General features: G+C 38.1%; 2 protein-coding genes across 4 annotated transcripts; both read right to left on the reverse strand.

Annotated features, from left to right (window-relative positions):
• Positions 1 to 2,714: 2,714 nt before the first annotated feature.
• LOC133732031 (uncharacterized) lies at positions 2,715 to 4,198 on the reverse strand. The gene has a single exon (XM_062159489.1). It carries the CDS (start codon positions 3,449 to 3,451, stop codon positions 3,017 to 3,019), a length of 435 nt encoding a protein of 144 aa, XP_062015473.1. The 5' UTR covers positions 3,452 to 4,198; the 3' UTR covers positions 2,715 to 3,016.
• A 769-nt stretch (positions 4,199 to 4,967) lies between these two features.
• On the reverse strand, positions 4,968 to 10,832 carry LOC133727960 (probable hexosyltransferase MUCI70). Of its 3 annotated transcripts, none has more exons than XM_062155381.1 (10): positions 10,662 to 10,832; positions 9,933 to 10,253; positions 9,272 to 9,487; positions 8,938 to 9,151; positions 8,704 to 8,813; positions 8,420 to 8,619; positions 7,602 to 7,705; positions 6,205 to 6,392; positions 5,860 to 6,059; positions 4,968 to 5,354 (listed from the first exon to the last, which is right to left on the reverse strand). In XM_062155381.1, exons 2-10 carry the CDS (start codon positions 10,195 to 10,197, stop codon positions 5,166 to 5,168), a joined length of 1,686 nt encoding a protein of 561 aa, XP_062011365.1. In that variant the 5' UTR covers positions 10,198 to 10,253; positions 10,662 to 10,832; the 3' UTR covers positions 4,968 to 5,165. The 3 variants fall into 3 exon arrangements, with proteins under 3 accessions (XP_062011365.1, XP_062011364.1, XP_062011366.1); XM_062155380.1 differs by having other exon boundaries at positions 9,933 to 10,373; XM_062155382.1 differs by lacking the exon at positions 10,662 to 10,832 and having other exon boundaries at positions 9,272 to 9,446; positions 9,933 to 10,072.
• Between the last annotated feature and the right edge of the window lie 863 nt (positions 10,833 to 11,695).

The raw sequence follows: 11,695 nt of genomic DNA on the forward strand, positions 1-11,695 counted from the left end.
TATTGATATTCCTGGCTTGCTACGATGAGTTCATTTGTTAAACCCAAACTATCAATCTCTCTTTGTTAATTCGTCCAGCATCTATGATAACGAAATTCGTACGAAATTCATTTCTGTATTATATGCATTGATTGCAAATGCAGGGGATGTATTTTGGTTCATCAATGGTCTATTTTGGTGTTTGATTAAATTTATTGGCCCCCATACATATATATTTATCCCTCCGCCACTGCTTAGGGTAGTCATCAGCTTGCCTAAGAAATAGAACTAAAATCTCGTGTGCCCATCTCTTTTGTACGCTCTCTGTTCTTCATCCATTTTACTATCACATTTCCCAAATTCTTCTTCTTCCTTTTTTTTTTTTTTTTTTTTTTGCAATTAACTACAAATTTCTGACCATCTAGTAATTGGTATAGTGGCAATTAACCACAAGTGGTACTTGGTAAATTATAACTGCAGTCTCCATAAATCTCTCATTCATAAGTGGAAGATCTTGAGTCTGACTCAATTGGACAATCAGGAGGTGATCGTTGTAATAGAAAGAGAAAAAAAATTAAAAACCTTGTTTTATGTAAGATAGAAAGTCTTAACAATTTTAGAATAAACTCTTCACAGTTACCCCATAAAAGTAACAATTTTCGAATAACCTTTCCACAAAAAACAGTGAAATAACCACCACGTAGACTCGTAGACCTTGTCTTAACTCATCTCTCAATTGTTATTTCAAAGAGAAAAATTCAGTCACCGTCCCCAAACTATGTTGCTAAGGCCAATTTGATACCCGAACTCTCAAAAGTATCAATGTGATACTCAAAAACCTATTTTGACATCAACGTGATACTTCCGTCAAAAATCTTTAACGGCGCCGTCTGTTTGCTGACGTGGCAAGCACGTGGGTCCCAAAAAAATGAAATGACCAATTTACCCCTTTTTTTTTGTTAATTCATTTTTTTTTCTTTTCTTCTTCTTCTTCTTCAACCTCAGTCTTCTTCTTCTTCTCTCTCTCCTCTCCTTCTCCTCCGCCCAAACCATCACCAACGCTGCCATCATCCTCTCCAATTCCTGCTACAAATCCATGTTCTTCACACTCAACTCCCGGCAGACAGACCCAAAACGAAAGTTGGGTGACATGATAAAAAAATCAAATCAAATCAAATCTTTCTGCACCCAGAAAACTGCTCTGGGCACCCAGCACCCATGTCTTCTTCTCCGCCAAAACCGATCTCCTTCTTCTCCGCCCAGCAGCTCTCCTCTTCCGACGCAACCAACTGGGAAACCGGTTCGCTGCACACCAAATTCCGGCGAACCTTAGCTCCACCAACCATCTTCTTTCTTCGCACAGACCGTCACCCATTCGCTGATAGCACCTCCGTTCATCAAACCCCCTCCTCCGCCGCCACAGCCTCAGCGTCCTCCTCCTCCACCGCCACTGTCATGTTAGTAACAACAACAGCAGCAATCGACGCCAGCTTGTCGTCCTCTTCCTTCACCTCTTCCTTCTCCCCTCTCAAAATCGAGTCTTTCATTATCCCTCACCGCCTCGATCCCCTCATCCTCTTCGCTGTCGCCGGCGCTCTCGATCCTCTGCCTCCTTACCCTGCTCCGCCTGTTGAACTGCCTCTCCGATTCCCCTCCCCGCCACCGAACCACCTCCACAGCTGATCGCTGATCAAACGGCGCAGCCGCTTCACCATCGGAATCCAGTTTCATGTATTGCAGGTGCTTCTAGTTCCCCCACTTCAAATCCCTACGGCAAACTGAAATTTTGCAGAGGCTTCATCGCTACTCCTATTGTTCTTCATAAGCCACAAAAAAAAAAATTTCTCCATTTCGGTTGTTCTGCATAAACCCATAAATCCATTCCCAGAAAATAACCAATTGTGATAGAAAGGAGAGAGGATCAGATGGGAAAAGGAGAGAGAGAGAGAGAGAGCTTTTGGTTTTGCAAAAATGGAGATCATGGTGCCAATCGAAGGTTGGACCTGATGGACATTGAGTATAACTCAAAGCCAATAGGTTACCACCGGAGAGCTCGATCCACTTTTTTTTTTTTTTTTTTTGAATTAATTAGTAGAGAAAGACAATTTTACCCTTGATAAAAATATCACATAGGACCCACGTGCTTGCCACGTCAGCAAACAGACGGTGCCGTTAGAGATTTTTGACGGAAGTATCACGTTGATGTCAAAATAGGTCTTTGGGTATTACATTGATACTTTTGAGAGTTCGGGTATCAAATTGGCCTTGGCAACATAGTTTGGGGATGGTGACTGAATTTTTCTCTATTTCAAATGCTGAACATATCTACTTAACAGAGCAATCAAAGTTAAAAAGTCATAAATTGTCATTTGTTTACTGTGGCGAACCGACATCCTACGAAAGTGAGAGAGTACAAAAAAAGAAGAGGAAGAAGAAGAAGAGCATTTTGGCCATAGTGGTGGTCGGTCTGGGGTTCCAAAGATCTAGCTGAGTTATAGCTTAGCTTACAATCTTACATGATGTGATGACTTTCTTTTTGGTCTTAACATTATGTGATGATGACTCTTCCAGGAATGCTAGTTAGCACCAAATAAAGGAAGGATGAGAATCAAACAAAACCCCTCTACTGTCTCACTTTCGGTAGTCGAAATACAAAACCATGATCATCATGATAAAGAAAATTCCATCATCCATGTCCCATTGTCCTAAACTCAAATGAAATTAGCTACAAACTTAAACACAATTTGCACCACTTTTTATCATATATCAGGTAAAGAAATTTACAATCAAGATCATTATATGGAGGCATGAAGCCAACAAGGAATGAACACAAGGGTTAAAGTAACTATGAACTGTTCTCATATCTCTGTTTTGCAAGAGCTAGCCTCTACTTTGAACCAGAATTTCATACCATATGTATACACCAATTCATTCAGCAAAATATGATCAAGAAGCTGAGAAAAGCAAACCACAAAATTTAATCCAAAAATGTGTTCCTCCTATGCATCATCCCTAGCAAATTTACAGCAATTCATTACTAATCATACTTCTCCCTCCATGAATACATAAGAAGAAAACCCCAGGAAAGCGCCAACGTGATGTCTCCGAGGACCTGCTTAGGCCAATCTCTGGCAAGGTCTTCGAGTTCCCTCCCAAAGTAAACTCTCCAAATAGCCATGGATATGTGAAGCAACACACACCCTTTAGCAAAGAAGCTCTGGAATTTAGAGTCGTTGACAAAAGCCACCATGAACAGAAGGAATCCGATGGCAAACAGAAGCCAACCCGAGAAGGAATTCGAGGTTTGAATCAAGAGTTGATCATGAGGCGTTGACCCTCGAAGCTTGCTTGCTGTCTCAAGGCCATGGTTGAACACAGAGAATTCATTGGAGTAGAACATCATGAAAGCTCCACTTACAAGACATATAACAGAGTGGAGCATACTAATCAAGAAGAACCCAGATAACCCCATTGATTAAAACCCCCAAGTATCACCCTAATCTTTCTTCAAATCTATTCTATTCAGCTATACTTGGTGAACAGAAATCTCTTTGAACCATGATTTCCACTTGATCATCTCAAAACAGAAAAGACCACAATACTACTAGCCATGGCCTATCCTTAGACTGTAAAGCCTATTGCTAAAGAAAGATGAAGATCATATAGTCCTAAAAACACCCCCAATTTCCTTTTCTTTCTTTCTTTTTTGTAAATTTGTAGAAATCCTAGAAACCAGAAGAAGTGAATTGATTAGAATCTAACTTTACTTAGCTTTCACTCTACAATTCAAGAAACCCAACTAAACCCACTGATCAAGGATTCAAGATTGTCTCAAAAGAAGCCTTGAAAATCAAGAATCAAAACCTCAAAGAAGAAAAACCCATAAAAAGTTGAAAACCCCTAGAAATGAAACTGAAAAGAAAGATATTTATGGTCAGAGTGGAGAAACAGACAAAGCCTTTGCTTGCTTATTCTTGTGGAAGGGCTTCTCTTGTTCTGATCCGAGTGGGGAGCTTCTTTTCTATTCTATATAGTGAACTTTGGGTCTGATTTGATGAGCTGTTTATGATTATTGGTATGCTATAAATGGCATAGAATATATGAAGATAATACAGATTGCTTCCTTCTCCCAAAGTCCAAAGTCCAAACACCATACCTCATGCAAAAAAGTGCCATCCTTTGTCTGCTCCCTTGTTTTGCAAAGCAATTAGAGCATTTTTGTGGGTCATGAAGCATTGAATTATTTTCATTTCAGTTCATTTTAATCAAATTTTTTGGCTTTGGAATCATTTTGGGCCACCATGCTTATTGCCTGTCCATTTATCAGATTCAAGTCAAGTCGATTTGAACTAGTCGTCGGTCATGATAATTGAACTTCTTGATTTCTTTGATAAATTAATTTGAACAAGACAAGGCTTAACAAATAGTGCTTTCACGTCTTGAACTAAAGTAAAAGACTTGAAGCATTTGTCAAAAGCTATGAGCCTGCAATATATAAGAAATGGTTGCAAAGCAATAGCTGTATCATTACTTTGTTTCATATATTAACACAATGACAACTACCTTTCCCTTCCTCCCTATCTCATATTCAATACAAAGACCTTTGGCATTTGCCTTGGGTTGATCAATCCCTCAGATTCATAAGGGGGCATCCGCACGTTTACCACTGCAGACAACTAATGGCAAGTATAAAATCACATGGAGATCAGAGACTGCCTGTCCTGGTATGAATACTAGTCCATTTGAACCAACGTTGGAATGAAAGCATCAATTCTTACAAAAGCTAAGCTCCTATCCCACTTCAACTTCAACTTCAACTTCAACAATCAGTATCACCTCTGTGAATTGAAGTAAATGAAGGAATTGTTAACAAAACTCGCTTAGTTTTGGCCAGAGAACTAGATTGAATAAGTCGGCACATTTTCCCTTCCTAGACAAGCCCGGGAATGTGTGGTAATTAAGGTGGAAGTACACTTTGGAATGAGTACTTGCAAGAGAAAAAGAAGATTGAATAGATATCAAAAATTTCCAAACAAGAATTAGAGTTGTATCTGTCCTTTCCTATCATCCTACACAGATCTAATCAGATCTTCCTACCCCGTGATGTATAATTTTGTAACAAAGGGGGAGGGGAGATTACATTTTCTTATAGTCAAAAGGGTTATTAATGAAAGAAGAAAGAACAATTAGAATTGCATGTTGTCTCTACTAACAGCAACAACCTTCCGATGGCGCTTCTTATCCCCTCGTCCACGCTTCTTCCCAGGTGGAGTCTTTACAGATATGATAACATGAGGCAAAGCTGGTGTACGACGAATCACAACCCTCGGAGGACGGGGAGGAGGCATCTGCTCCAGCAACTCTCTGTGGTATGCCTGTACAATGCAATCACTATGAGCTGGTATTTTTTTCTTTTTCATATGGAAAAAAGGAAGACAACAAAAGAGAGACAGAACGTTAACACAACTTGGTTAGAAATACATGCAAGTTTGTCATTTTGACCTCCCAATAAACTTACAACTACAATTTGAGTTAGATACAACAGTTCAGACAGCAATAAAATTACTACTTGGCAAATGAGTCATTTTGCAAATCAAAGCTATTTGACACATAACTCCCAGTCTATCAACAGAAACCTTTAACATACAGGAACCATGCATCTATAAAACCTTCATGATTGAAATATAACAAATGCAAGCCTTTGTGGAAACCATTTTTCTACCAAACAGACCTAGTCGTTCAGATGTTCATGTTTAACAAAGCCTCTGACTCATTAACAAGCCTTAGAGCTCTAAGAGAAAAATAAACAAGAAGATATTCAAACAATATACTCTGAATAATCTTTTAAACCCGATAGACATTATTAAGAAATAGTCATACCTGAATTACAAAGTTGCGCCTTTCACAATCCAAAAACATATTAATGCTCCAATCAACTTTTCCCATGATTTTATCCCTCACTGTGGAAAAGCTTAACTGATCCCTGGAGGTAAAACGATCAACTTCATTGAACCAATTACAGGTGAATAAATTTGTAATGGGAATGTGTTCCTTTATGATCACACAACCTTCAGGAACATCTGCAAAAAGTGGTAGTGCACACACCCAATTGCAATTAAAATAAAGCTGAAACATGCAAACACATTGAGAAAAAAGCATACACAAGTAAACAACCATGTGTACACATAAGCTTACACATAAATGCCCATACATGAAATGACCTACCACTCGTTATTGGAAGCTTAGCCTCAGAGTAAGGTTGTAAACCCTCCTTGATATAGAAGTCAACCTGCTCATTAATGGAGGAATTATCGTACTTCCCAGCAGCTCTGTTAGCTTCCGCCTCTTCAAACACATCATACCGTCTATAGTGCTTTGAGATTGCAAAATTTGCATTCTGACGCCACAAGAACCTGAACAAGGTTTAAGTCTAAAAATATCAAGGTTTATGTAAAGCTAATCTAGTTCCTTGCTCCAAGCACATGATTCATGAATGCACATCAATGCTAGAATGATTTATATAAGATTTAGGAATATACTAACAGTGTTCCAAAATAATGCATTGCACAGCAGGACAGCTGAAGATGCCTAAATAAACTGGATTGGGATAAGAGTTAAGCAAACACCGAGTTTTCATGTGAGTTGGGGTAGTTATAAACTTTTTCTTGGAAGAATATGAACAGCGATTATTTCATAACCACTAGGAACATTTCACATAAATGATGAAAGAAAATAAGATTTAATTAAAATTTATTCTCCGACCCCAATAATAATTGGTTTCTTTTTGTTTCTAGTCTCAACTTCCCTCTCTCTCATCATCCGACTTAGAAGTATATCGAAAAGTATAGCTCGGTATACTTTGAACCAAAATATCAGAGAAAAGTGAACAAAGATAAACGCCCACCCACCCACCCAAAAGATATCTACAGTCATTTTCACAACAGAGATCAATTGTTTCCGTCACCAAGGCAACTACAACATACAAGAAACATAACCGCATAAAAACCAAAAGTTTCTGACACTCGTCAGTTTTAATATCCAGTAAATAACATTTAAAAAAAATGTTGAAAGGGATTGATAACAGCTCAGTTTTCACTGGAAAGAACATGTGAATAATCATGACCGATACAATCATAATGCTGCCCCAAATCTAACCCAACTTTTTCTAAAGCTGCAATATGTTAACAGAAGTGGACCAAAGCAATTAACCATACAACTTCCCAGAGGAGCAAAACTATATTTTGCAAGTATTTCATTATCATCTCCACAGCCAATTAGAGTTCTAATGAATAGCAATGAGATGTAGATAATGAGAAGCTAGCAGAACCTTCAGTCTCTAGTGAAATAACATAACAGCATATAAGTTATCGGCACCAGACTCTCAAGTCTCAATTAAACATTACTAACGACTAAGCAAACACTGAGTTCTCTTGTGAGATAATGTCAAAACTTTTCTCCATAAAACAAAAACAAACAAACAAAAACTATCACTCATTGTGCCACTAACTTACTAAACATTTTTAAAACAGCCTTTCAGACACTTCCTTCGAGCCCTAAATTACTACAGGCATGCCTCCCAATACCACAGGACGTAAATAAACAGGATCAGAAAATAATTGTACCTCTCAAGGACCTGATAAGGATCCACAACAAGCTGAAGCTTTCCATCAATCCATACAGAATATCTGACATTGGGGAAAAGCCTGTGCAATAGAAGCTTTGGAATCTGCCAAAAAATCATGGTGTGTAAATAACATTTAGACCGTTGCCCAATATCCATCTTAATCCAGACTTTTTAAGCAATTTCTGGATAGCACACATATAAGTGAACTATATTAAAAAAGCACCACCTGCTATGACATTTGAGATTAAATTTCCCAAAACATCAATACCACTAGATAAATGAATCACTAAAACCATGTTTAGAAGTGTCAATTAACTATGGACCAAACTCCTGTTGCCCAACATCTTCGCTTGAACTACGACTTTCCAAGCCGCACTTGGACCAGAACCAAGACTGAAATTTGAACTGCATGCTGCAGCCAGAACAATCTCTGGCCAGTGGCCACTCGACCTTGGCTTTTGTAAAGGGATGGTACAGTTTGGGTTAAGTCTTATGCTCAAATTATACAAATCAACATATCACCTACTCACATATGCATTCAGTGATTTTCTTCAGAAATTTGGGGCATATGGAAATTGTGAAGATTGTTAGTGTATGAAATACTTATATCAATTTGAGCGAATCTGCGAAACTAAGTTTATAATTAGCAATCTCCTATCTCCAAATGCTGTTGGAAGAAACTAAACAAACATCTGAGAGCACCACTAATCTTTAAAGTCCAAAAAAAAACAAATATATATATATATATGTCCACAAAGTCAATTGATCTAAGCTTTATAAAGAAAGGACGAACCAAGACACTCAAAATAAACTGACCTTTCCATTGCGTCTTGCATCAGTGTAAGGAACATTACGGACAACAATAACTCTCCATAATCCTACTTTCCTACTGTTTCCCAAGACACTGGAATTCTTCATATAAGCTTCAGTCTCTTCATCAATAAACATGTAGAATGGAACATTTTTCCTCGAAAACTCACTAATGTTTGTTGGCTGCTGTATTATGTCATAGTTTCCTAACAAAGATGCAACGATCAGAAAAGGCAAACCAAAGCATGCAATTAAAAAAATATCATACAATTTCTTAGACTTGGAAATACCAAAGACAGCTGACGCAACAATTATCTCATGGGACGTCTCCAACTCCATAAGGTCAGCTTCATCAACATCAAATCCAGACTGGTCACCAGGTTTATTACCTTTCACAAATCTGACAAGAAGGCGCCAAGAGAATACAAGAAAGGATGACTGCATTAGCCAAGAAGGATAAAGGAATTGGCAATAGGTACAAGGCACCACAATTAATTAATAAAATTCTTTTGTGGTAAACATACCCACAGTGGACCGTCATGGATTCTTTTATATCATATGAATCATTTCTCTGTCTCAGAGTTGGAAATCCACCAAATTCAGAACCTCCATGTCGTTCAGTTCTAGTGGGATTTTCATCATAAACATATGTCAAATTATGTAGTACAGGTGATTCTGAAGAAGAACTTGGCATACTAGCTATAGCCTGCTCCACAGGGAGATAACATACTGGACACGCTGAAAAAAAAAATGAACAAAATCAAAGGTGCAGCAACTAGACATGTATTAACTTGGAGTCAAGATGCTAAATATTAGAGATTGATCACTGAAAGAATGAAGCAAAATCAAAGAACTTACGGCGAGGTCCACTTCGTTTACGACCAGATGAAGGAGGAGGAGGAGGAAATGCAAAATTTTCACATTGATGGGCCAATGGAGGGGAATTTCCATGAACAACAGTAAATGACTCAGTATGAAGATGGGGAGGAGGAGTAAGTAGGGCTCTATTTGCATCTTTTCCTTTCATGGTATTCTGTGTAGAAGTAATTTTAATGTCATGTTTATCTTCCATTCCTGCGAAAATTACGGAACTACTTGATATCTCCATGCAGTAAGATATGGCATTTCGACTATGTTGAGTAAAAGACATGATAGCTTTAAAGTTGATATTTTTACATTTATATTGTACAGGAAATAGTTCAGAGAAACACTCTACAAAATTAGAATTGGGTCAAACACTGATGAGCATGACTCAATTAGTGACAGTGACAAGATGTTCAAGGTAAACTCAATCAGATGATATCACATATGAGGACTAAAGTATATATAATGACCAGGTTTATCTCAATCCTGTTAACCACATAGACCTTGTACGCCTCAAGTGCTTTAAATTTAATCAATGCAAGTTTCTTCAAAGTTAACAAACACAAGGACTCTCCACGGAACTCTTGCATAGACACTGTACTAAACTGTCGACACAACAATGGATGTATACGAAGCAAGGAAAAACAAAACTAACCTTTATTTACATTGAAGGAATTGGATACGAAAACCAAAAGAGCAAGGACAACCAAAAGAAGCATTATGACCTTTTTTCGGCCCAAAAATCTACAGACAAAGGGCAGAACCCTTTCCTTCTCCCTACTTGCAAGAAGCACCTTGGAAGGCTTTCGCGCCAGAGGAGGAGGGGTTGTTTGCAGAATAGGTGGAAAACCATTCTGTATCTGCTGTAGTTGTAGTGATCCATAGCTTCCGGTACGTAGACCTAATGACCCTCCAGTCATTGTATCTCCAAATCCACAAATTGTTGTTCAAGTTTCATCTCCTTCTTCTTCTCCTACTAGAATATCTCATTCAGAAAAAAGCCAACTTCTTTTTTCAATCCAAAAATAGTACTAGACAAAACAAACCAAACTTCACAAGTCTTCCAAATCCAAGTTAACAAAAACCCAGAATCCCTCTGCAAAAATTAACACAGAATCAAACTCTATTCCAACAAATCCCACTATCAAAAGCCAAAGCTACGATCTTTAATCCCAATGTGCTTAACCAAAACCAGAAAACCCACATGAATCGCAAAACCCACTACCTGAAAACACTTTTTCCTTCCGAAAAATCAAATCTTTTATCACAACTCAACCAAAAACCCCCAAAATCAAATTGGGAATTCAAAGCCCACCAGAACTGACCCAGATCAATGCCAGCACAGGAATCAATGCCAAGTGAGAGTTTTAAAATCAATACGTACCTCTCTGGAAAAGGGCTCCAAATTCGAACTGAATTAAAAATGGTGGTAGAGCTCATTCACAATCTCACATCACATCTGTGTGTATCTAGGGTTTCAGTGGCCAATGTTTTGGGGATTGCCATTTGCGCGGTTGTCTTATTTATCTTTATATTATTTACCTCAAGTAATTATTAGGGAATTTGGTATTGGTCGTCCATCTTATTATGGAGTTTGGACCCAAATCATCATCTTTATCTTATATTTTTTGGGTTTTTTGTTTTTTGGGGGGACAATCAAGTTTTTGGGTTTTAGAGTTTGCCAACTAGAGTGCCCAACAGTTAGGATTGAAGTTTTAACAATTTTAACACATTAGCTAAAGCTGGGGTGTGTCACCAGCTATTATTCGGGATGTGCTAACGCAAGAGGTATATTTCAAGCTTTAACTTTGTTCACTTCCGACATATATATCGAGAAGCAAATTATGTGGCCCATCGTTTGACACACCTTGTTAATGTTAGTTGTGTAGATGAAGTATGGTTAGATGAGTCACCCGCTATTATTCAGGATGTGCTCTACGAGGATATTATTGATTCTGTACGGAGCTTTGGTTTTATGTCATCCTCGGTATATTCTAGTTCACCTATTAATAATTTGTACGGGCGTGAGGCTGAGCCTCCCAATTAGACTGAGTTCCAAACCCCTATTCAAAAAAAAAAAATTGTTGGGTTGCATCAAAAGAGGCTGATGGAAAGTGAGTGGGTTAAGTGCAACATCTCTTTACAAATAAATTTAATACAAAATACAACTCCATTTGACATATGAGTTGGAGTTGAGTTTAGCCAAAAACACCAAGTGCCACATAAGCTGTTAAATTCAAATTTGGCATATCAATTTAACATCTTCATTGGAGATTCTCTTCATGTTTTCATGGAATGACAAGTTATATGTGGATTACTGGTTGAGCACTGAGCGTGGTGCTTATGTCACCGGTGGAGGTTTGTGTTCGGAGTGATCTACAAGTGTCTAATTTCATATGGAAGCAATAACAATGGTTA

Source organism: Rosa rugosa, chromosome 2, assembly GCF_958449725.1.
Source record: "Rosa rugosa chromosome 2, drRosRugo1.1, whole genome shotgun sequence".
Lineage (NCBI taxonomy): Eukaryota > Viridiplantae > Streptophyta > Magnoliopsida > Rosales > Rosaceae > Rosa > Rosa rugosa.

Coding starts and splice junctions, on each gene's coding strand:
- LOC133732031 (XM_062159489.1), bottom strand. CDS start 3,451: ATGGGGTTATCTGGGTTCTTCTTGATTAGTATGCTCCACTCTGTTATA.
- LOC133727960 (XM_062155381.1), bottom strand. CDS start 10,197: ATGACTGGAGGGTCATTAGGTCTACGTACCGGAAGCTATGGATCACTA. Junction 7,706..8,419: donor ATGCAAGACGCAATGGAAAG/GTCAGTTTATTT, acceptor ATTTTTTGGCAG/ATTCCAAAGCTTCTATTGCA. Junction 5,355..5,859: donor GGCGCAACTTTGTAATTCAG/GTATGACTATTT, acceptor TGCATTGTACAG/GCATACCACAGAGAGTTGCT.